This window comes from Panulirus ornatus, chromosome 5, assembly GCF_036320965.1.
Source record: "Panulirus ornatus isolate Po-2019 chromosome 5, ASM3632096v1, whole genome shotgun sequence".
NCBI classification, from domain to species: domain Eukaryota; kingdom Metazoa; phylum Arthropoda; class Malacostraca; order Decapoda; family Palinuridae; genus Panulirus; species Panulirus ornatus.
This window is the reverse complement of record NC_092228.1, coordinates 18667726-18695111: the sequence shown is the minus strand read 5'-3', so window position 1 is coordinate 18695111 and position 27386 is coordinate 18667726. Positions and strand designations below refer to the sequence as shown.

The following is a 27386-nucleotide window of genomic DNA, read 5'->3' as shown; positions in this document are numbered from 1 at the left end:
GACTGAGTTTGGTAAAGTGTGTGAAAGAAGAAAGTTAAGAGTAAATGTGAATAAGAGCAAGGTTATTAGGTACAGTAGGGTTGAGGGTCAAGTCAATTGGGAGGTAAGTTTGAATAGAGAAAAACTGGAGGAAGTAAAGTGTTTTAGATATCTGGGAGTGGATCTGGTAGTGGATGTAACCATGGAAGCAGAAGTGAATCATAGGGTGGGGGAGGGGGCAAAAATCCTAGGAGCCTTGAAGAATGTGTGGAAGTCGAGAACATTATCTCGGAAAGCAAAAATGGGTATGTTTGAAGGAATAGTGGTTCCAACAATGTTGTATGGTTGTGAGGCATGGGCTATGGATAGAGTTGTGTGCAGGAGGATGGATGTGCTGGAAATGAGATGTTTGAGGACAATATGTGGTGTGAGGTGGTTTGATCAAGTAAGTAATGTAAGGGTAAGAGAGATGTGTGGAAATAAAAAGAGCATGGTTGAGAGAGCAGAAGAGGGTGCTTTGAAATGGTTTGGGTACATGGAGAGAATGAGAGAGGAAAGATTGACCAAGAGGATATATGTGTCGGAGGTGGAGGGAACAAGGAGAAGTGGGAGACCAAATTGGAGGTGGAAAGATGGAGTGAAAAAGATTTTGAGTGATTGGAGCCTGAACATGCAGGAGGGTGAAAGGCGGGCAAGGAATAGAGTGAAGTAGATCGATGTAGTATACCGGGGTCGACGTGCTGTCAATGGATTGAATCAGGGCATGTGAAGCATCTGGGGTAAACCATGGAAAGTTGTGTGGGGCCTTGATGTGGAAAGGGAGCTGTGGTTTCGGGCATTATTGCATGACAGCTAGAGACTGAGTGTGAACGAATGGGGCCTTTGTTGTCTTTTCCTAGCGCTACCTCGCTTACATGAGGGGGGAGAGGGATGTATTCCATGTGTGGCGAGGTGGCAATGGAAATGAATAAAGGCAGACAGTGTGAATTGTGTGCATGTGTTTATATGTATGTGTTTGTGTGTGTGTATATATGTGTACATTGAGATGTATAGGTATGTATATTTGCGTGTGTGGACGTGTATGTATGTACATGTGTATGGGGGTGGGTTGGGCCATTTCTTTTGTCTGTTTCCTTGCGCTACCTCGCAAATGCGGGAGACAGCGACAAAGCAATATAAATATAAATATACTTCCAAACTCAGTCAGCAATTTTTGCAGTTTCTCAACAGTGCTGTATCTTCAGAAAACAACAGCTGACTCACTTCCTAAGCCCTCTCTTCTACAGACTGAATACTCACCCTTCTCTGCAAAACTCTTGCATTTACCTCCCTCACCACCACATCCATAAACAAATTGAACAACCATGGTGACATCATGCACCTTGCTGAAGAGCAACCTTCACTTAGAACTATTCTCTCCTCTCTTCATACTCATATATAGGCCTCTTACCCTTCATAAAACTTCTCACTCTTTGTAACATCTTTCTTCCCACACATTATATTCTTAAGACCTTCCGCAAAGCATCTCTTATCAGCTCTATCATATGCATTCCCAAGATCCATAAATGCCACTTACAAATACATCTGTTTTTCTAAGTATTCGTCACACATTCTTTAATGCAAATACCTGATCCACACATCCTCACCACTTCTGAAACAACACTGCTCCTCCCCAATCTGATGCTCTGTACTTGACTTCACCGTCTCAGTCAGTACCCTCCCATTCAACTTACCAGGTATAGTTAACAAACATACCTCTGTAGTTTGAACAGTTACCTTAATCCCCCTGTCCTTTATATAATGGCACTGTACATGCATTCTGCCAGTCCTTAAACACCATAGATACATAGATCCTTATCATTCCATCATTAGCACAGTCCCCCATCTATCTTTTAACTTGAGATGACACAGGCAACTGAGTTGTCAGTGGCATGGTATAACTCATGTGGAGGCATGCAAGCAGCCAGTTTTCAGATGAAGAAACCCATGTAATGTTTACAGAAGATAGAAGGAAATCCAGCAGTATAGAGAAAGTAGGTCAAATTCTGAGGTCAGACTGAGAGAGTTAAAAAGTTGGTTTGCTATAGCATCGGGGGAAACTGTTCAGAAGAGAAGAATCTCTGACACCTTATCAGAACTTACAGTTTTTTAAGAGGCAGCAATAAACATTGTATGTAATTTGAGATTTCCAAGATGGATTTGGTGTTTCAATGATATTTTGTATGTTTATTTTCCTGAGTGATGGAAAGATTATGAGGAGTTTTAGAAATAGACTTTGAGGAGTTTTAGAAATTGAAATAAGGAAAATTCAGACATCAAACTTAAGAATTTTGTTCATTTAGATCTTGCATAGGGGAGTTGAGATACTGTATGTATGTTTTACATATACTGTCACAGTACAAGCAGATGATTTTAGTTATCAAGACTACTTCTCTTTCGCACAGGTCCTAAGCATTCTCGGCCGGTCAACTCTTTGGCATGGAGTACTCAAGAACCTCATCTGCTTGCTGCAGGCTTAGACAAAGCTCGCACTGATCATTCTGTTGTTGTTTGTGATGTCACTCGCACTAGTCAGCCACCTTCATATACTTTTGATCAGAGGAACTCCAGTGCTGGGTTAGTATGATATTTCTTATTAATGTTTGATTTAGTTTTATGAAGTTATGATAATGAAGATGCAATGTGTATATACTGTGTGTACATATCCTGTGTATACGTACACTGTGTATATACATCTCCCAGATATTTGCACTCCTTCCTTTTAATTATTGTCCAAGTGCTCTCTTTTCTCTTTCAGTAACAACTTTACTTCTTCATCCCACCACTCATTACCCTTTCTAATCTGCCCACCTCCCACCTTTCTCATGCCACATGCATCTTTTGCACATACCATCACTGCTTCCCTAAATACATCCCATTCCTCACCCATACCCCTCATGTCATTTGCTCTCACCTTTTGCCATTCTACGTTTAATCTCTCCTGGTACTTCCTCTCACAAGTGTCCTTTCCAGGCTCACTTACTCTCACCACTCTCTTCTCCCCAACATTCTCTCTGTTTTTGAAAGCCTCTACAAATCTTCACCTTCCTTCAAAAGATAGTGATCAGACATCCCTCCAGCTGCCCCTCTCAGCACATTAACATCCAAAATCTCTCTTTACAAGCCTGTCAATTAACATGTAATCTAACAATGCCCTTTGACCATCTCTCTTACTTGCACATGTATACTTAGATGTATATCTCTTTTTATTTTTTCGTCCCTCATATTTGGTCAACTCTCTAGCTGTCTGATGCAATATACTGAAACCACAACTCCATATCCATAACCAGGCCCCATAGACCTTTCCATGGTTTACTCCAGATGCTTCACATATTATTTTTTTTTTTTATTATACTTTGTCGCTGTCTCCCGCGTTTGCGAGGTAGCGCAAGGAAACAGACGAAAGAAATGGCCCAACCCCCCCCCATACACATGTATATACATACGTCCACACACGCAAATATACATACCTACACAGCTTTCCATGGTTTACCCCAGACGCTTCACATGCCTTGATTCAATCCACTGACAGCACGTCAACCCCGGTATACCACATCGCTCCAATTCACTCTATTCCTTGCCCTCCTTTCACCCTCCTGCATGTTCAGGCCCCGATCACACAAAATCTTTTTCACTCCATCTTTCCACCTCCAATTTGGTCTCCCTCTTCTCCTCGTTCCCTCCACCTCCGACACATATATCCTCTTGGTCAATCTTTCCTCACTCATTCTCTCCATGTGCCCAAACCACTTCAAAACACCCTCTTCTGCTCTCTCAACCACGCTCTTTTTATTTCCACACATCTCTCTTACCCTTACATTACTCACTCGATCAAACCACCTCACACCACACATTGTCCTCAAGCATCTCATTTCCAGCACATCCATCCTCCTGCGCACAACTCTATCCATAGCCCACGCCTCGCAACCATACAACATTGTTGGAACCACTATTCCTTCAAACATACCCATTTTTGCTTTCCGAGATAATGTTCTCGACTTCCACACATTCTTCAAGGCCCCCAGAATTTTCGCCCCCTCCCCCACCCTATGATCCACTTCCACTTCCATGGTTCCATCCGCTGCCAGATCCACTCCCAGATATCTAAAACACTTCACTTCCTCCAGTTTTTCTCCATTCAAACTCACCTCCCAATTGACTTGACCCTCAACCCTACTGTACCTAATAACCTTGCTCTTATTCACATTTACTCTTAGCTTTCTTCTTCCACACACTTTACCAAACTCAGTCACCAGCTTCTGCAGTTTCTCACATGAATCAGCCACCAGCGCTGTATCATCAGCGAACAACAACTGACTCACTTCCAAGCTCTCTCATCCCCAACAGACTTCATACTTGCCCCTCTTTCCAAAACTCTTGCATTTACCTCCCTAACAACCCCATCCATAAACAAATTAAACAACCATGGAGACATCACACACCCCTGCCGCAAACCTACATTCACTGAGAACCAATCACTTTCCTCTCTTCCTACACGCACACATGCCTTACATCCTCGATAAAAACTTTTCACTGCTTTTAACAACTTTCCTCCCAGACCATATATTCTTAATACCTTCCACAGAGCATCTCTATCAACTCTATCATATGCCTTCTCCAGATCCATAAATGCTACATACAAATCCATTTGCTTTTCTAAGTATTTCTCACATACATTCTTCAAAGCAAACACCTGATCCACACATCCTCTACCACTTCTGAAACCACACTGCTCTTCCCCAATCTGATGCTTTGTACATGCCTTCACCCTCTCAATCAATACCCTCCCATATAATTTACCAGGAATACTCAACAAACTTATACCTCTGTAATTTGAGCACTCACTCTTATCCCCTTTGCCTTTGTACAATGGCACTATGCACGCATTCCGCCAATCCTTAGGCACCTCACCATGAGTCATACATACATTAAATAACCTTACCAACCAGTCAACAATACAGTCACCCCCTTTTTTAATAAATTCCACTGCAATACCATCCAAACCTGCTGCCTTGCCGGCTTTCATCTTCCGCAAAGCTTTCACTACCTCTTCTCTGTTTACCAAATCATTTTCCCTAACCCTCTCACTTTGCACACCACCTCGACCAAAACACCCTATATCTGCCACTCTATCATCAAACACATTCAACAAACCTTCAAAATACTCACTCCATCTCCTTCTCACATCACCACTACTTGTTATCACCTCCCCATTTGCGCCCTTCACTGAAGTTCCCATTTGCTCCCTTGTCTTACGCACTTTATTTACCTCCTTCCAAAACATCTTTTTATTCTCCCTAAAATTTAATGATACTCTCTCACCCCAACTCTCATTTGCCCTTTTTTTCACCTCTTGCACCTTTCTCTTGACCTCCTGTCTCTTTCTTTTATACATCTCCCACTCAATTGCATTTTTTCCCTGCAAAAATTGTCCAAATGCCTCTCTCTTCTCTTTCACTAATACTCTTACTTCTTCATCCCACCACTCACTACCCTTTCTAATCAACCCACCTCCCACTCTTCTCATGCCACAAGCATCTTTTGCGCAATCCATCACTGATTCCCTAAATACATCCCATTCCTCCCCCACTCCCCTTACTTCCATTGTTCTCACCTTTTTCCATTCTGTACTCAGTCTCTCCTGGTACTTCCTCACACAGGTCTCCCTCCCAAGCTCACTTACTCTCACCACCCTCTTCACCCCAACATTCACTCTTCTTTTCTGAAAACCCATACAAATCTTCACCTTAGCCTCCACAAGATAATGATCAGACATCCCTCCAGTTGCACCTCTCAGCACATTAACATCCAAAAGTCTCTCTTTCGCATGCCTGTCAATTAACACGTAATCCAATAACGCTCTCTGGCCATCTCTCCTACTTACATAAGTATACTTATGTATATCTTGCTTTTTAAACCAAGTATTCCCAATCGTCAGTCCTTTTTCAGCACATAAATCTACAAGCTCTTCACCATTTCCATTTACAACACTGAACACCCCATGTATACCAATTATTCCCTCAACTGCCACATTACTCACCTTTGCATTCAAATCACCCATCACTATAACCTGGTCTCGTGCATCAAAACCACTAACACACTCATTCAGCTGCTCCCAAAACACTTGCCTCTCATGATCTTTCTTCTCATGCCCAGGTGCATATGCACCAATAATCACCCACCTCTCTCCATCAACTTTCAGTTTTACCCATATTAATCGAGAATTTACTTTCTTACATTCTATCACATACTCCCACAACTCCTGTTTCAGGAGTATTGCTACTCCTTCCCTTGCTCTTGTCCTCTCACTAACCCCTGACTTTACTCCCCAGACATTCCCAAACCACTCTTCCCCTTTACCCTTGAGCTTCGTTTCACTCAGAGCCAAAACATCCAGGTTCCTTTCCTCAAACATACTACCTATCTCTCCTTTTTTCACATCTTGGTTTCATCCACACACATTTAGGCACCCCACTCTGAGCCTTCGAGGAGGATGACTCCTTCTTCTGTTTCCCATTTTAGAAAGTTAATACAAGGAGGGGAGGATTTCTGGCCCCCCGCTCCCGTCCCCTCTAGTCGCTTTCTACGACACGCGAGGAATACGTGGGAAGTATTCTTTCACCCCTATCCCCAGGGATAATATACATATATATATACATATACACATACACATACATACGCACATATACACACACACACACATACATATATATACATATGAAAAATGTAAGAAACAATTTAGAAAACTGAAACTTCTAGCTTGAAATGAATGAAAAAATGAATGTCACATAATGGTTCAACCTCTGGCTATGGAAAAAGGAAATGTATAATTTATTTACACAAACGTCAGTAGCAGTTCTCATCAATTTAACCACTGTATCAATAAGCTTCAATGTCTAAGCTACATTTTTCTCCAATTTCACTATTTTCTTGTCAAAACACCATGTATGAAAACTATCACTCCAGTAACACAACTATAAACATTTACTTCCCCTTTAAAAAAGTTCTGGGGAAGTCTGTCTCGATACACTGCGGGAAACTCTACCACCTGGCGAGGTTTGTGTTGCAATGGTTCCCGATTCACAAACGTAGTAGCATCACTGGTGGGCCAAGGTAGTTCCGTTTGCGAAGAGGCGCTTTATATGATGTCTTGACACACGATGATCTTAACGAGGTGATGATAGAGGTCCAGTGGAAGTGTTGTTCAGCGATGGGCAATTTCCTTGCCATGCTGAAGGACACAGTTCCCGTCACGGCGATTCTCTTCCACCGTCTGAGGACCTGCCGATTACTGAGGTGTTGGCAAACCAGCTGTGTATCAGCGTGGAGAAATTCTTCAGGTATGATGGGGTGTGTGTTCATACCGGGGGCGTCATCCTCAGGTTCAGCATGACGATGATGGCAGAACATAAGCATCGCTCACTCACTCACTCGTCTCTCGCGGGACCGACGCGACCACGCACATGTGTCAATTCTCTCTCGTCGAGGTCATCCAACATGCTCAGCGTAGCGTGTTTACCTAAATGTACAACACTGTAATTCCTGTCCTCCATTTGATGCCTTGCTTGGGACAGACGCTTGTGATCATGCCAGTCAAAAACTGAATGTTTACACTTTATAAAATGACTGTACACCACTAGATCTCAATGGTTAATGATCATTACCCATCGTTTTTATAGTCACCGGTATGTAAACATATATATATATATTTTAGCAGCAATTTCATATCTACAGGGGTTTTACTCATCCTATTAAGGAGTAATACTCACATATCTGATGTGGATATTCTTACACTTTCCTTATAGCAAGAGTGGAATTATGAGCCTTCTCTCATTGATTTTTTTGTACATTGCCTACCTTCAACCATCCCTTTATGTTTGTTGTGAAGTTGATGTCCTCTCCCTTTTCTACAGGTATTATTGCAGCTACTTCTCTTGTGAGCCATCTGCATGTGTCTATGCCATCATGGCTTGGACTTAATGCATGCATCTGGCTGGAGCGTCCCATAGTTTCTGTGTGGAGAGTGGCCACTTGAGGATTGACCGTTATGATACCTCCTTCTTGGAAATCCTTATCCTCTTTTCTTTCTATCTGCCTGTAGTCTTTCTACCTTTCTACCTTTAAGTAGAGCCCTGATGAATTTCTTCATTCACTATTTCTTACTTTTTTCCTCTTAAGATGGCCTTGATTGGTGCATGTTTTGCCCGTGCCATGTTGGTCTTTTTAAGAAAGAATTATCCTGTGGCATTACTTCCATGAATGACCCATACCAAACAAGACTACATTCTGCCTATGTCATGTTTATTAGGCATGAATTATGATAAATAAAAAAATGCCAGATTCTGTTATTGAGAGAAAATAAGTCTTATCTGTTGTAGTTATGGTGTGAGACGTGGATGAATTTTATTGCCAGAAATATTTAAGAAATTTTTGCATAATCCCTGTGGACAGATGTTTGACTTTTTTAATGTCATATAATCTGTTACCTCATTTGCCTTATGTTACAGGGATATCATGAAGCCATTGATTGAGTTTGGTCTAGCGGAGACAACTCATAGTGTTGCATTCTCACTGCATGCCAGTCATACACTTATCACAGGAATAAACAACAAACACATCAAAGTTTTTGATCTAAGAGGTAAGTGAAAGTTTTTCTTCTGTTTGTGATGTGCTAAAAGAGGTATACCGTATTTCTCACCATAGTGGATTCTCTGACGTTTTAGACACACCTCTATTTTAGCAGGAAATATCTAGGGAAATAATATTGTTTCCCAATTACACCATGGTACTCTCATCAGTACTGCTTAATCCTAGCTTGCCTTACATATGAAATTACCGTATATAGACAGTTCCATTATTTTTTCATACTAAAGGAACAATGATCATTGAACTGGATGGTTTTATCCATTTTAGCTGAGATTTCATGAAGATTTTATTTTCATACTTTTTGCCACTTCCTGCATTATAGAGATAGCACCAGGAACAGTTGAAAGAATGGCCCCATTCACTCTCATACACTCTCTGGCTGTCATATGAAATACACTGAAATCATACTCTTTTATCCACAGCCAGGCTACACAGACCATGCTGTGATTTCTCCTGAGCACTTCATACACCTTGGTACAGTCCATTGACAGCAAGTCACCCTTTGTATACCACATCACTCCAGTTTACTTTCTCCCATGCATGCCTTACGCCCTTATATATTTTCAGGCACTAGGCACTCAAGACCTTTTCCATTCTGTCCTTCCATCTCCAGTTTGGTGCCCCCTGTCACTTTTTCCCCTCCCCTTTTCACACATATATCTTCATTGTCAACATTTCCTCACCATTCTATCCATTTGTCTAAACCATTGCAGCATATCCTCTTCAACTATCTCAACCATGCTCTTCTTATTACAATGCCTCTCTTCTATCCTATCATTTCTTACTCAATCAACCCTTTTTGCACCACAAATTGTCCTGAAATATTTGATTTCCAATATGTTCACCCTCTTATGTATATTCTCATCCAGAGCCCATGCCTCACATCCATACAACACCATTGGGACTACTGTACTTTCAAACAAGGTTATTTTTCTCCTTCCAGATAGTGACCTTTTTATCCACACATTCTTCAGTGCGTCCAGGACCTTCACCCCCTCACCCACCCTATGACTCTCGTCAGCTCCCACAGTTCCATTTTCTGCCATGTCCACTCCATTCGTAGTGTCCCCATACAACCTGAATCTTTGCGCTGCTAAACCCAATAACGGCTTTTATTCTCATTTAAAATGTATTCTTTTCTTTCATACACTCTTGTGGACTCAGAAGCCAATATCTGCCATTCCAAACTCGAGACTTCCAACAGGTTCATGTCATAAGCAAACCATAACAGACTCTCCTCCTATTTACCCTAACCCCTAATAGACTATAGACCTTTCCCCAAGACACTTATAGTCACTTCCCACACCATCTCATCATAAAAAGATTAAACTACCATTTTGACATCACACACCTTTGCCATTGACCCACCCACACATGAAACCACTTTTCCTCTTCTCTGTTAGCTTGCACCCATGCCTTGCTTTCTTGAATAAAGCTCCATACTATTTCTAATAGCTGGCCTCCCACACCACATATTCATAACATAAAGCAACTGTCAAACCAAGTCATCTGCTGTCTCCAGATCCATGATATTCAGATACAAATCCTTCTGTTTCTATAAGTATTTCTCTCACAAATTCTTTATAGCAAGCACCTGATCCACACATCCTCTGCCATTCTTGATACCACATTTTTTCCTCCTCAGTCTGTTGCTCTGTGGAAGCCCCACCCTCCCATTCATCACTGCTTCCCTAAATACATCCCATTCCTCCCCCACTCCCCTTACCTCCTTTGTTCTCACCTTTTTCCATTCTGTACTCAGTCTCTCCTGGTACTTCCTCACATAAGTCTCCTTCCCAAGCTCACTTACTCTCACCACTCTCTTCACCCCAACATTCTCTCTTCTTTAAACCTCTACAAATCTTCACCTTTGCCTCCACAAGAAAATGATCAGACATCCTCCAGTTGCACCTCTCAGCACATTAACATCCAAAAGTCTCTCTTTCATGTGCCTATCAATTAACACGTGATCCAATAACGCTCTCTGGCCATCTCTCCTACTTACATAAACATATTTATGTATATCTCTCTTTTGAAACCAGGTATTCCCAATCACCAGTCCTTTTTCGGGTTTGTTGAATGTGTTTGATGATAGAGTGGCAGATATAGGGTGTTTTGGTTGAGGAGGTGTGCAAAGTGAGAGGGTTAGGGAAAATGATTTGGTAAACAGAGAAGAGGCAGTAAAAGCTTTGCGGAAGATGAAAGCCGGCAAGGCAGCGGCTTTGGATGGTATTGCAGTGGAATTTATTAAAAAAGGGGTTGACTGTATTGTTGACTGGTTGGTAAGGTTGTTTAATGTATGTATGATTCATGGTGAGGTGCCTGAGGATTGGCAGAATGCTTGCATAGTGCCATTGTACAGAGGCAAAGGGGACAAAGGTGAGTGCTCAAATTACAGAGGTATAAGTTTGTTGAGTATTCCTGGTAAATTATATGGGAGGGTACTGATTGAGAGGGTGAAGGCATGTCCAGAGCATCAGATTGGGGAAGAGCAGTGTGGTTTCAGAAGTGGTAGAGGATGTGTGGATCAGGTGTTTGCTTTGAAGAATGTATGTGAGAAATACTTAGAAAAGCACATGGATTTGTATGTAGCATTTATGGATCTGGAGAAGGCATATGATAGAGTTGATAGAGATACTCTGTGGAAGGTATTAAGGATATATGGTGTGGGAGGCAAGTTGTTAGAAGCAGTGAAAAGTTTTTATCACGGATGCAAGGCATGTGTACGTGTAGGAAGAGAGGAAAGTGATTGGTTCTCAGTGAATGTAGGTTTGCAGCAGGGGTGTGTGATGTCACCTGGTTGTTTAATTTGTTTATGGATGGAGTTGTTAAGGAAGTGAATGCAAGAGTTTTGGAAAGAGGGGCAAGTATGCAGTCTGTTGTGGATGAGAGAGCTTGGGAAGTGAGTCAGTTGGTGTTTGCTGATGATACAGTGCTGGTGGCTGATTCATGTGAAAAACTGCAGAAGCTGGTGACTGAGTTTGGTAAAGTGTGTGAAAGAAGAAAGCTGAGAGTAAATGTGAATAAGAGCAAGGTTATTAGGTACAGTAGGGTTGAGGGTCAAGTCAATTGGGAGGTAAGTTTGAATGGAGAAGAACTGGAGGAAGTAAAGTGTTTTAGATATCTGGGAGTGGATCTGGCAGCGGATGAAACCATGGAAGCGGAAGTGAATCATAGGGTGGGAGAGGGGGCGAAAATTCTGGGAGCGTTGAAGAATGTGTGGAAGTCGAAAGCATTATCTCGGAAAGCAAAAATGGGTATGTTTGAGGGAATAGTGGTTCCAACAATGTTATATGGTTGTGAGGCATGGGCTGTGAATAGAGTTGTGCGCAGGAGGGTGGATGTGCTGGAAATAGATGTTTGAGGACAATATGGGGTGTGAGGTGGTTTGATCGAGTAAGTAATGTAAGGGTAAGAGAGATGTGTGGTAATAAAAAGAGTGTGGTTGAGAGAGCGGAAGAGGGTGTTTTGAAATGGTTTGGTCACATGGAGAGAATGAATGAGGAAAGATTGACCAAGAGGATATATGTGTCAGAGGTGGAGGGAACAAGGAGAAGTGGGAGACCAAATTGGAGGTGGAAAGATGGAGTGGAAAGATTTTTAGTGATCGGAGCCTGAACATGCAGGAGGGTGAAAGGTGTGCAAGGAAAAGAGTGAATTGGAACGATGTGGTATACCGGGGTCGACGTGCAACAAAGTCTTTCCACACAAGGAACATGCCATTGGAGATGATGGACAGCAGCAAAGCATCACAGACAACTTCAGAGTTTATGTTTGTTTTTTCACATTCATGGTTCAACCCATTCACAGGACATAACACACACACACACATGCTCGCACACACACACACACACAACACACACACACACACACACACACACACACACACACACACACACAAACACCAATCTTCCATCTCGTATCCAATATATGCCTCTTACCCTCACCTGTCCTCTCTATGTTTGAACCATTTCAGCACATCATGGTTGGCTCCCTGAGTCGGACTTATGCTTTCTACCATACCAGTCTTTAACAATATAATTTCTTCCATGATCAGCCTGCCTTTTGCCACTTACAGAACTGAATCATTAATGATAAAAGAATAATAGAATGATAAATGAAGGTGATATGGATATGCAGAGAGTGAATGTGAAAGTTATCATTAAAGTTTTTCAGTTAGATGAATGGGAATATGTGCTAGATAAGTCCAGAGGTAGTTGGATAAAAAGAATGAAGGATTGTATGTGTATGAGAAGGATGCGACAATGGAGGAATGTTAAGAAATGTGCATAACCATGGTGTGTATGGTATTTTATGCATGTTCCACTCAACTGCATGGCAGAAACAGGTGATAAGTCTGTCTTAGCTGTTTAGCATACATTATTTTGTATATTTGTGCAATATTTATTTTACCTTTCAGAAAGTAAATTAAGTGCAACAGCAAACACCAAAGCTGTGTATGGAATCTGCACTGACATCCACAATGAACACCGCTTGGCTTCATTTTTTGAAAATCAGGCAAGTTATTCCTTTTGAAAATTGATAATTTAGGGTCCAGTTAGTTTAACCTAAGAAAACCTGTATTGTCACATATGTTTGCTCTTTTGTAAATGACTGGCTAAATATAGTGCACTGTGACCCTACTTATAATGAAAATATGATGGCATTTTTAATGACCTGAATGCTACTTATTTATTCGAATTGAAAAATCTGACTCTTGCACATGAAATACATTATTTTGTATTTTACCATGAAATAACCCATCTTCAAGATCATTGAAATCTGGAAGCAAGACTCATACTTCAGTCTTCAAAATTCACATTTGCTTTTCCCTTCCACCTCAACCTAGTTTCCTTTTACATTATCTTATGACTTCAATTTGATGGCCTTTGTTTTCCCCAATTTTCTTTTTTTCAATTCCCCATTTACCTTTACATATATTTTCCCTGTGATATAGCAACGTTTGTTAGATTAGATACAGTTCATGGATTCTTCAGTTAATGCTACAGATGCATTTCTAGAAACTTCTGTGTTAAATGAAAATGATTTAAACTGAGGAATTTATAGGTGGCCAAGCATTGCGGTACTAGTATTTATTTTCATGACCAGGTGGCAATCTGCTTAATGAACATGGGTTCAGCTACAGACCCTTCCTAATATTATTTTTTTTTTGTTATTATTTTGCTTTGTCGCTGTCTCCCGCGTTTGCGAGGTAGCGCAAGGAAACAGATGAAAGAAATGGCCCAATCCACCCCCATACACATGTATATATATACACGTCGACATGCGCAAATATACATACCTATACATCTCAATGTACACATATATATACACACATACACACACAGACACATACATATATACCCATGCACACAATTCACACTGTCTGCCTTTATTCATTCCCATCGCCACCTCGCCACATATGGAATACCATCCCCCTCCCCCTCATGTGTGCGAGGTAGCGCTAGGAAAAGACAACAAAGGCCCCATTCGTTCACACTCAGTCTCTAGCTGTCATGCAATAATGCCCGAAACCACAGCTCCCTTTCCACCTGTCTGTATTCTACAGAAAATACTTTATCATGCATTTTTATTATTATTAATTTGCTTTGTCACTGTCTCCTGCATTAGCAAGGTAGCGCAAGGAAACAGACGAAGGAATGGCCCACCCCACCCACATACACATGTATATACATACACGTCCACACATGCAAATATACACACCTATACATCTCAACGTATACATATATATACACACACAGACATATACATATATACACATGTACATAATTCATACTGTCTGCCCGTACTCATTCCCACCGCCACCCCACCACACATGAAATAACAACCCCCTCCCCCCCTCATGTGTGCGAGGTATTGCTAGGAAAAAAAACAAAGGCCACATTCATTCATACTCAGTCTCTAGCTGTCATGTAATGATGCACCGAAACCACAGCTCCCTTTCCACATCCAGGCCCCACAGAACTTTCCATGGTTTACCCCAGAAGCTTCCCATGCCCTGGTTCAATCCACTGACAGCACGTAGACCCCAGTATACCACATCGTTCCAATTCACTCTATTTCTTGCATGTCTTTCACCCTCCTGTATGTTCAGGCCCCGATCATTCAAAATCTTTTTCACTCCATCTTTCCACCTCCAATTTGGTCTCCCATCTCTCCTTGTTCCCTCCACCTTTGACACATATATCCTCTTGGTCAGTCTTTCCTCACTCATCCTCTCCATGTGACCAAACCATTTCAAAACACCCTCTTCTGTTCTCTCAACCACACTTTTTATTACCACACATCTCTCTTACCCTATTATTACTTACTCAAGCAAACCACCTCATACCACACATTGCCCTCAAACATCTCATTTCCAGCACATCCATCCTCCTGCGCACAACTCTATCCATAGCCCACACCTCGCAACCATATAACATTGTTGGAACCACTATTCCCTCAAGCATACCCATTTTTGCTTTCTGAGATAATGTTCTCGACTTCCACCACACATTCTTCAATGCTTCCAGAATTTTCACCCCCTCCCCCACCCTATGATTCACTTCCGCTTCCATGGTTCCATCCACTGCCAGATCCACTCCCAGATATCTAAAACACTTCCCTTCCTCCAGTTCTTCTCCATTCAAACTTACCTCCCAATTGACTTGACCCTCAACCCTACTGTACCTAATAACCTTGTTCTTATTCACCTTTACTCTCAACTTTCATCTTTCACACACTTTACCAAACTCAGTCACCAGCTTCTGCAGTTTCTCACATGAATCAGCCACCAGTGCTGTATCATCAGCGAACAACAACTGACTCACTTCCCAAGCTCTCTCATCCACAACAGACTGCATACTTGCCCCTCTTTCCAAAACTCTTGCATTTACCTTCCTAACAACCCCATCCATAAACAAACTAAACAACCATGGAGACATCACACACCCCTGCCACAAACTTACATTCACTGAGAATCAATCGCTTTCCTCTCTTCCTACACGTACACATGCCTTACATCCTTGATAAAAACTTTTCACTGCTTCTAACAACTTGCCTCCCACACCATATATTCTTAATACCTTCCACAGAGCATCTCTATCAACTCTATCATATGCCTTCTCCAGATCCATAAATGCTACATTCAAATCCATGTGCTTTTCTAAGTATTTCTCACATACATTCTTTAAAGCAAACACCTGATCCACACATCCTCTACCACTTCTGAAACCACACTACTCTTCCCCAATCTGTTGCTCTGTACATGCCTTCACCCTCTCAATCAATACCCTCCCATATGATTTACCAGGAATACTCAACAAACTTATACCTCTGTAATTTGAGCACTCACTTTTATCCCCTTTACCTTTGTACAGTGGCACTATGCAAGCATTCCGCCAATCCTCAGGCACCTCACCATGAGTCATACATATATTAAATAACCTTACCAACCAGTCAACAATACAGTCACCCCCTTTTTTAATGAATTCCACTGCAATACCATCCAAAGCCGCTTTCTTGCCGGCTTTCATCTTCCACAAAGCTTTTACCACCTCTTCTCTGTTTACCAAATCATTCTCCCTAACCCTCTTACTTTGCACACCACCTTGACCAAAACACCCTATATCTGCCACTCTATCATCAAACACATTCAACAAACCTCCAAAATACTCACTCCATCTCCTTCTCACATCACCACTACTTGTTATCACCTCCCCATTAGCCCCCTTCACTGATGTTCCCATTTGTTCCCTTGTCTTACGCACTTTATTTACCTCCTTCCAAAACATCTTTTTATTCTCTCTAAAATTTAATGATACTCTCTCACCCCAACTCTCATTTGCCCTCTTTTTCACCTCTTGCACCTTTCTCTTGACCTCCTGCCTCTTTCTTTTATATATCTCCCAGTCATTTGTATTATTTCCCTGCAAAAATCGTCCAAATGCCTCTCTCTTCTCTTTCACTAATAATCTTACTTCTTCATCCTACCACTCACTATCCTTTCTAATCTGCCCACCTCCCATGCTTCTCATACCACAAGCATCTTTTGCGCAAGCCATCACTGCTTCCCTAGATACATCCCATTCCTCCCCCACTCCCCTTACATTATTTGCTCTCACCTTTTTCCATTCTGTACTCAGTCTCTCCTGGTACTTCCTACACAAGTCTCCTTCCCAAGCTCACTTACTCTCACCACTCTCTTCATCCCAACATTTTCTCTTTTTTTCTGAAAACCTCTACAAATCTTCACCTTCGCCTCCACAAGATAATGATCAGACATCCCTCCAGTTGCATCTCTCAGCACAGTAACATCCAAAAGTCTCTCTTTCGTGCACCTATCAATTAACACGTAATCCAATAACACTCTCTGGCCATGTCTCCTACTTACATACGTATACTTATGTATATCTCTCTTTTTAAACCAGGTATTCCCAATCACCAGTCCTTTTTCAGCACATAAATCTACAAGCTCTTCACCATTTCCGTTTACAACACTGAACACCCCTTGTACACCAATTATTCCCTCAACTGCCACATTACTCACCTTTGCATTCAAATCACCCATCACTATAACCTGGTCTCGAGCATCAAAAGTACTAACTAACACACTCACTCAGCTGCTCCCAGAACACTTGCCTCTCATGATCTTTCTTCTCATGCCCAGGTGCATATGCACCAATAATCACCCATCTCTCTCCATCCACTTTCAGTTTTACCCATATCAATCTAGAGTTTACTTTCTTACACTCCATCACATACTCCCACCACTCCTGTTTCAGGAGTAGTGCTACTCCTTCCCTTGTTCTTGTCCTCTCACTAACCCCTGACTTTACTCCCAAGACATTCCCAAACCTCTCTTCCCCTTTACCCTTGAGGTTCGTTTCACTCAGAGCCAAAACATCCAGGTTCCTTTCCTCAAAGATACTACCTATCTCTCCTTTTTTCTCATGTTGGTTACATCCACACACATTTAGACATCCCAGTCTGAGCCTTCGAGGAGGATGAGCACTCCCCGCGTGACTCCTTCTTCTGTTTCCCCTTTTAGAAAGTTAAAATACAAGGGGAGGGTTTCCAGCCCCCCCAGTCCCGTCCCCTTTAGTCGCTTTCTATGACACCTGAGGAATGCGTGGGAATCATGTATTTATATCATATATATATATATTTTTACATAGTAAATACAAGGAGAATGATTTGAATTATTAAAGAGAAAAGTAAGTGGGTCTCTTCACCAGTTACATTTGATACAACACCCAGAAATATACTGAAGTACACCATCCAGATTGTTATTGCTCAGCCTGAGCCATTTTTTTTTTATTAGCATTCCTTACTTGGCCCTTTCTCATGTTCCAGTTTTGTAAATCAAAATATAAGAAGTGAAGGGTTTCCTAACCCCTTTAGTCACCTTCTATGACATGCAGGCTATTTGTGGGAAGTATTCTTTTGTCCTTATCCCAAAAATGTTTAATAATTGAAAATGTTGTATAGAAAGTCTTATTATAGTGATTGTATGCCAAAACAGTCACCACCAATTGATTCTTGGTTAATTTGAAGAATATTAGAGCTTTTTGTTGATTGGCTGAATTTGCAGCTAGTGTTTGAAAGTGTGAAAAGTCAAGCAGCCTGAACTTCTTCAATCATACTTGATCATTGTTTTGGATACTTGCATGCAGTTTCATTATGTTTTCTTTCATTTAGAGTCATCAGTGACCTCACAACACAATGAGTTTGTAGATTTTGTACTCTTTTTTACATAATTTTTGGTGGACTTTTTTGTTAAACTTATTTTTAGTAAGTGCCAGAAAGATATTAATGTTTCATTACTGATATGTTAGAATAACTATTTTTGGAGATATCCATATTTAGAGAAATTGTGTGGTAATTATTTGGTGGAGGAAGGGTATCTGAATTACTCCAAAAGGTGCACACACACACACACACACACACACACACACACACACACACATGAAAGCTGCCTTGATATTATATCTGGTATTTTTTTTTCTCGGAAAGCAAAAATGGGTATGTTTGAAGGAATAGTGGTTCCAACAATGTTGTATGGTTGCGAGGCGTGGGCTATGGATAGAGTGGTGCGCAGGAGGATGGATGTGCTGGAAATGAGATGTTTGAGGACAATGTGTGGTGTGAGGTGGTTTGATCGAGTAAGTAACGTAAGGGTAAGAGAGATGTGTGGAAATAAAAAGAGCGTGGTTGAGAGAGCAGAAGAGGGTGTTTTGAAATGGTTTGGGCACATGGAGAGAATGAGTGAGGAAAGATTGACCAAGAGGATATATGTGTCGGAGGTGGAGGGAACGAGGAGAAGAGGGAGACCAAATTGGAGGTGGAAAGATGGAGTGAAGAAGATTTTATGTGATCGGGGCCTGAACATGCAGGAGGGTGAAAGGAGGGCAAGGAATAGAGTGAATTGGAGCGATGTGGTATACCGGGGTTGACGTGCTGTCAGTGGATTGAATCAGGGCATGTGAAGCGTCTGGGGTAAACCATGGAAAGCTGTGTAGGTATGTATATTTGCATGTGTGGACGTATGTATATACATGTGTATGGGGGGGGTTGGGCCATTTCTTTCGTCTGTTTCCTTGCGCTACCTCGCAAACGCGGGAGACAGCGACAAAGCAAAAAAGAAAAAAAGAAAAAAAAATTTTTAAGGGAAACCTTTAATGATTTAACTTATAATGATCCCCCCCCTCCCGGTTATATTTTCTTTTCATCTCCTTTAGATTAGTATATTCGTGAAGGCATGAAAACAGAAATCTGTTATCTCCTGTGCCTCAAGTTAATGACTTGTCTCTAAAGCGTATGAAACGATAACACTTAGAACACTTAGCCACAAAATTCCTTTTCAATTTCAGGTTTCTATTTGGGATTTACGGAGCATAGAGAGACCAGTACTCTACCTTGATGCAACCAAACCCATTACCAAGTTGGCATGGTGTCCTTCTAGGTAAATGTTGATTGTATTTTTGTAAGATTTTTTCTTTCATGCTTGTTTGCTGTTTCCCGCATTAGTGAGGTAACACCAAGAACAGACAAAGTAAAGGCCTCATTCACTTGCATCCATTCTCTAGCTTTCATGTTTAATGCACTGAAATCACAGCCCCCTATCCACATCCAGGTCTAACAGACCTTTCCATGGTTCATTAATAGCATGTCAGCCTCTGTATACCACATTACTCAAGTTCACTCTGTCCCATTCACACCTTTCACCCTTCTGTATGTTCAGGCCCCTCCTGCATATTCATTCTATTCCATGCACACTTCTGACCATCCTGAATGTTCTGGCTCAGATACCTTATGTCCTCCTTTGCTGTATTCTTCCGTGTCCCCCTTCCTTCCTCTACATCTGAAATGCAGATCCTCTGAGTCAGTCAGCTTTCTCAGTTAGACCACACTTACTACTGAAACCTCTCTTACAGTATCATTCCTTATATCAACTTCCAGCCTGAACGAGGGCACATAATGTTTTCAGGAGAAACCACAGAAAGGTCTTTGGGGCTTGGCTATGAATAGCAGGCTATGGTTGCAGTGCATCATACCTTACTGCATGACAGCTGGAGAGTATATTATATTTTAGCAAATGAGGCCATTCTTTATGTTATTACCACTACTCAGCCAACTTTGGAAAAGGCATATTAGTTAAAAAGAAGTTGACAGAAATTAAGTACAATTTGGTCAGTGTATTATGGGTCAAGTACTTGTTTTTTATTGTGATTGTAGTATTTTAAGGGATTTCATATCAAATGATTTTCTGGAAATATATTAAAAAGTTGATCACCACAATAAGAAAAATGAAGCTTTGTATGAATGAAGCCTGCTATCTTTTTAGATGCATCCATTACAGTAGGACACTTGTAATTTTTTATTTCAGTGAATTTCTGTATCAGAAATAGTTTTGCCAAAGTAGGGAATTGGAACTTGTCATGGATAGAAACCAAAATGGTGGTGTGTGTTGGACCAAAGTGCAAGAGATATCATTAAATGTGTAATACATGACCTTCAGGATACTGCTTTCATCATTTTGACATTTTCTTCAGTATAATTTAGCTTCTTTTCGCTATTACAGTTAAACTGAGGTTAGCTTTCCTGCTTGTGAACAATGTTATTTTATGACATGATTTCAAGTAAAAGTGAAGGTAGTAGTTGATAGGCACCCAACAGCCAAAGAGGTGTATTACCAGTACTACCCACCTGGGTATTAGAAGGGTTACTGATGCCTATGTAGTGAGCCAGCACTTTAGTGGTTGTCAAGCTGCACAACTCTGATCCAGGTAGCTGTCTTTTCTTCCTGCTTCACCCACATGTGGAATACTGGCATTCTGTCCACAAACATACAATCTCTCCTTGTCATACATGACACTTGACAACACTTAACTCATGCAGCTCATTCTTCATAACTAGAATTTCTTGCAGTGAACACTATGCATTTGCCTTGCCTTTTGGCAAAATGTTAGGATCAATAGTCAGCAGTAGCAGGTAGGAACATTTAGGCTGGAGCATTACTTATTGACATTAGGTAGAAGTAGTTGGTAGGGATATTAGGTAGAAGTAGTTAGTAGGAACATTAGGTAGAAGCCTCTACGAACACAGTGCTTGACCCTCTACGAGTGGTCTGTTAAGGATGAGACAACTAAAGGCTAAGAAGCAGTACTGGAGTTCACTGGTTATGGAGACTCTGTTGCCATAGCCACTCCCTTGAGATATAGAGATATAGATAGATAAATAGATATTTCAAGTAAGAGAGAATAATCTTTTCATGTTATAAATTCAGATAGCATCCTTTCTTATTTATAATTTCATTTCAGAGTTGGTTTATTGGCATCATTGTGCAGAGACAGCTCCTCAGTACGAATATATGACATTCTTCACTACACTCATGGTGGAGAAGATCAAGAACCGGCAGTAATTACTCGATCAATCAATCCTGACTCCAGCACTTACATATCTGCATTTTCATGGCATCCCACACATGAGAACCGCATTATTACAGCCTCTTATACAGGTTTAGTATGAGTTTGCTACTTTTTTCTCATGTCTTGTCAGTTTGTGATGACTGATCCATGTAGTGGTCCTTCAGAACTGAAAGTAGACCTAAATAAAAAGTCTCACTTGAGGATGAGTTTTCACTTGCTTTGTCCCAAGCCGTATTCTTAAGCCATCTGAGACAGTTGGATGACTGTTTAAGACACAGGATGAGTTTGAGAGAGATAGAGAGAATGCTTTAAGGAAGTGATTGCTGATGATGGTTTGAGAGTTTCTGAAGGTAATGAAAGCTTTGTTCATTATTCTTGGAACACTTATTGAGAAAACTCGTAGATATTTCATATACCGGGATTTCATCTTGCATAGCTTTAGACTTCTGACTTAGAATTAGGATACATTATGTAGATCTTCAACACCTATTCCTCATCTTGTGACAATTGGAAATAATTTTCTTCCATTGTGTTTTTAATTCTTAAAAGAACCTTTTTGTTAGATAGTGAAATATGTTTGCATTTATTGAGGTACAGGTACTTGTGTATTTATCTTGCATATTTTGATAATGTCACAGCAAAATGCTGTTTGATTTGTATCCTACCACCTGGCAGAATGTATTTGCTTGTGTTTACTCCTCCCCTTTTATATATTACACCTAGAGTAAGTATAGGCTTTTCAGTATATCTGGAAGGAACATTAAAGATACTCATGGGAGTACAGATTGTAAGGCTGTCATTCATGAAGTTGAATTAGAGGTGCTTAGGAGATTTGATAATAGTCTGAAACTCATGACTGTAGTCAAGTCTATAGATCTTTCAGTCTTTTATCATCATATTTTATAATTTCACTATTAGGTGTTGTATGCAATACTTGTGATAAGGCAACATTTGTTGATTCAGATAATTCAGAGGTGATAGAGAATACCTCTGTTCCTTTCTGTCTCCTTCCCAGTACAAGATATTTCCAAACCATTTACCCTTTACCCTTGAGCTTTGTTTCACTCAGACCCAGCACATCCAGGTTTCTTTCCTCATACATACCACCTGTCTCTCCTTTCTTCTCATCTTGGTTACATCCATAAACATTCTGACCCCCAATCTGAGCCTTCGAGGAGGAGGAACACTCCCCGTTTGGGTCTTTCTTCTGTTTCCTCTCTTAGAAATTGAAATACAAGAAGGGGAGGGTTTCCAGCTTACTGCTTTTTTGTATATTCTTAAGACCTTTCACAAGGCATCATTACAACTTTATTGAATTATTTTTTTCCAGATCCATAAATGCCACATACAAATCCCTCCATTTCTCTAAGGATTTTCACATGCTTTCTTCAGTGCAAACACCTGATCTGCACACCCCTTACCTCTTTTGAAACAACACTGTTCCTCCTCAGTCTGATGCTCTTTACATGCACTCACTCTCTCAATCACTTTTCTCCCATACAACTTATCAGACACACTTAACAAACTCATACCTCTGTAGTTTAGGTAATTGCCTTTACCCCCATTGCCTTTATACAGTGGCATTATACAAGCATTCTACCGATCCTCAGTCACTTCACCATGCTCAGTACATATGATGAAAATCCTAACTAGCCAGTCAACAACACAGTCACCCCTTTTCTTAATAAATTCAGTCGCAAAACCATCTGCTCCAGCTGCCTTGCCACCTTTCATCCTTCATAAGGCTTTCACCACCTCTACTCTTTTCCTGAAACCACTCTCTATGACTTTCTCACTTCACATACCACCCCTAGATCTGCCACCTTATTATCAAACACATTCAACAATCCTTCAAAATACTCACTGCATTTCTTCCTTACTTCACCACTACCTTTTACCACTTCCCCTTTTACCCCCTTCACTGATGTTCCTATTTGTTCTTTTGATTTCCACACATTATTAACCTTCTTCTGAAACATCTTATTCTCCCTAAAGTTTACTGATACTTGCTCACCCTAGCTCTCATATTTCCTCTTTTTCAACCCCCTGAACCTTTTCTTGTACATCTACCAATCTTTTCCACTCTTTTCTTGTAAGTACTGCTCAAATGCCTCCCCTTTCTCTTTCACTAGCAACTTTACTTCTTCATTCCACCACGCACTACCCTTTCTAATCTGCCCCCCTCCCACCTTTCGATTGCCATGTGCATCTCTCACATATTCCAGCAGTTTCCCTAAACATCTCCCATTCCTCACCCAGTCCCCTTGCCTCACATACTCTCAACTTTTGCCATTTTTCACTCAATCTCTGCAGGTGTTTTTCACACAAGTCTCTTTTCCAAGATAACTGACTCTTACCATTCTCTTTTTACTGATAGTGTTTCCTATTTTCCTAAAACCTCAACAAATCTTTACCCTCATCTCCACAAGATAGTGATCCAACATCTCTCCAGCTGCCCCTTTCGGTACATTTAGACCCAAAATTCTATGTTTTACACACCTGTCAATTAATATGTAAACTAATTATGCTCACTGACAATCTTTCATATTCACAAATATATACTTGTGTGTATCCTTTTTAAACCAGGGATTCCCAATAGCAAGTACTGTTTTGCACTCATCTTCACAAGCTGTTCACCATTTCCATTCATAATACTGAATACCCCATGAACCCCAATTATACCCTCAGCTGCCACATGATTCACTTTCACATTCAAAGTACCCATCACAAATACCTGGTCTCCTATGTTGAAACTGCCCCTAAAACACTTGCCTCTCATGATCTTTCATCTCATGACCAGGTGCAGAAACGCTAATTTCACCCATCTGTCACCATCTACTTTCATTTTTACCCGTATCAGTCTAGAAGTAACTTCCTTGCACTCTTTCACACACTCCCACAACTCCTGCTTCAGGAGTAGTGCTACTCCTTCCTTTACTCTTGTCCTGTAACCAACACCTGACTTTACTCCAAAGACATTTCCAAACCATTCTTCCTCTTTACACTTGGGCTTTGTTTCACTCAATGCCAGAATATCCAGGTTTCTTTTCTCAACTATACTACTTATTTCTCCTTTCTTTTCATCTTGGTTACATCCACACACATTTAGACACCCTAGCCAGAGCCTTCAAGGCAGATAAGCATTCCCTCCTGGCTTCTTCTTCTGTTGCATCTTTTAGAATTTGAAATAAACGAAGCGGGGTTTTCATTCCCCCAGTCCCACCCCCTTTAGTTGCCTTCTATGACATGGAGGGAATATGGAGGTATAATTCTTTCTCCCTTAATGCATGGATATTTTAACAATATGTATCCATGATTAATTGTGAACCATCTTACTTGAATATCATACTTGGATTAGAAACATTGGATAATCATAATCTAACTTACAGTAGGAAGAGAAGATTCTTTTTGTGTTACATCTTAAATCTTTATTAAAAATGACAGCAAAGTATACTACAGCTTATTCTCCTGAACCAAGAATTGAGGACATGGATATTGTGATTGCAAATGATTAAGTAGATATGCAGATGAAAAATGTGTACAGTGCTGCAGAGATTGCATACAGAACCATAGCTGCATTTACCAAGACTGCTAGCAACTTCATATATTTATCAAGCATCACTGATCATGTTCCTGTTTAACTGCACTCATTGATCAGAATGAATCATACTAGAGACACTCAGTGAACTAGAAAATGAAACAAGGACCCATGTTTTAGATAGAACTGCACTAAACACAGTATCAGAACATTAGGTATGGCTTGAAATATGACAGGAAGGTGACATACTTACCAAACACATATGCATTAACATTCATTGACAATGTTCATGAGCACTGCATGCATTCTAAAGTTCTGACAGCACAGGAAGATTCTCTTGAATGGGTAAAAGCAAGTGGTTCAGTCTATTTTTAGATGCAGAAAAAGGTGTTGTGAAAACATTCTAAATGCAGTCTCAGTTAATATGACCAGCACCTATCTGGCTTTGTGTGTAAGGCTTATATATCCAATGAGGCATCAGCATTGCCATATCCATGACTTGAGTGGCTCCTGTTTACAAAAATATGGTTGAAAAAGAAAAACACTACCATCAGTTGATGCACTCAGAAAACTCTGAACATTCCACATCCAGGCCAGAACACAGGGACAAGCAATCAATGCACAGCAGGAACCTCTTGATCTATGGAGCATGGATATTGCAAGGATACATATGGACACACTGTTACATACATATAACTGCCATCTAGCATCAAAATTGATAGTTGAGATTGTCATGTCCTAGTGCAAGGTAAACTGCACATCACGGAGATATTCATGCTGGCACAAGCTTGTGACTTATCATGCACGGAGCAAAGATATAGTGAATACCAGTTTTGATATGGTGGCTGTTTTGAAATGCACATGGCTGCTCATAACTTTATATTTGCATATCAGAATGTTGAACTTTAGATCTTGACATCATAAACTTTTGAAAATTGCAAGATTTAGCAAACCAACACAAACTTCCAGCAAAACTACATAACATGTTGGACTGAAAGATAGATTTAGAAAAGGAAGAGGGTGTATAGAAGGTTTTAAAGTAAAAGAGTTTGTAGCATTATTGAATTTGAAAAAGATGTATAATATAGTTAAAAGGAAGGTAATTTAGGAAGTTCTAGTTCTTTGGTGTGCTTGGAAGAATTCTGAATGCTTTTAAGAACTATTTTGTCTGTAGAGTTTGTTAGAGTAGTTGATGGTGTGAGTGCATAGAATGAATCATATGGACTGAGTAGGGCTGGGTAATCTCACCAAAGTTGTTTCGGGTGTTCATGGATGAGACATTGTGTGAAATGTTACTTATATGGGAGTGATTATGATTCACTGCTGAGCCAGTGAGGTACAGAATAGAAGGTATCATAGTTGTATGCAATTGTTATTATTTGTTTCTCAATCAAGAGAGAAGGTGGACAGATCTGTGCAACACTTGATATATGTAGAGGGAGGATTCAATGATTAAGTATAAATGAATATAAGACTCGTTTTTAATAGAAATTAGGTGAAGTTATTCAATATCAGTTTGATGGAGAATTAGTTGTGAATGAAATAGGCTATTTTGTAGTTGTGAATGAAATAGGCTATTTTGTAGTGATGATCAGCAAGGATGGCAGTGTGAGAGGAGAGGAGAGTCATGCACTGAAAGCTGTGGTGAATGGAATGGATTTAAATGTAGAGCATGTAAGAAGCTTGATTTATCGATTTCTTGTCTCATCTCTGATATGTTGATGTGAAGCTTTAAGTTTTCTTGGTCAGGATAGGGGAAGAATATAAGCAATAGTAATGGATAACTTATATAGTATATTTGGAATTAAGAAAATAGATGATTACTGATGGTGTGAAAAGGTGATGTGGTGTGTAGATATTGTTTGAAAGATGCATGAATGAAATCCTCTTGAGATAGCCATGAAGGATTGCATGGCATATGGAATATTGGTGAAAATGTGTGATAGGACAGTTGAAAGTACAAGGTGAAAGGGTTTACTACAAAAGAGATAGTTCGAGTGTTTTTTTTGTCCTAGAAGTATTTCAGGTAAAGGCATCTGAGGACTTATTTTTTGATGTGTGCAGTGTTGTAATTTTTGTGTGAAGGTGGAGTTCAGAATTTAGTTTAGATGTTAATCTCTCTAAGAAATCAGCATAGCTTGTAAGATTGAAAAAAAATAAATTTCAAACAATAATGGGGTTACCCATGCTTACCTTAGCTTTAGACTTAAGTTGATAATGAGAATGTTTTGGAGTGAACTGGGAGGATTTATGCA

The 27386-nt window shown here is 40.4% G+C and overlaps 1 protein-coding gene across 4 annotated transcripts in view; it reads left to right on the top strand.

The window, feature by feature from the left end:
• mio (GATOR complex protein mio) overlaps positions 1-27386 on the top strand; it is a 106067-nt gene that overhangs the window by 16304 nt on the left and 62377 nt on the right. For all 4 annotated transcript variants that reach the window (XM_071661756.1, XM_071661754.1, XM_071661753.1 and 1 more), the window contains exons 4-8: positions 2424-2595; positions 8526-8656; positions 13085-13182; positions 19536-19627; positions 21486-21682. In XM_071661756.1, the coding sequence (XP_071517857.1) occupies positions 2424-2595; positions 8526-8656; positions 13085-13182; positions 19536-19627; positions 21486-21682 (690 nt within the window). The remainder of the gene's footprint in view (positions 1-2423; positions 2596-8525; positions 8657-13084; positions 13183-19535; positions 19628-21485; positions 21683-27386) is intronic.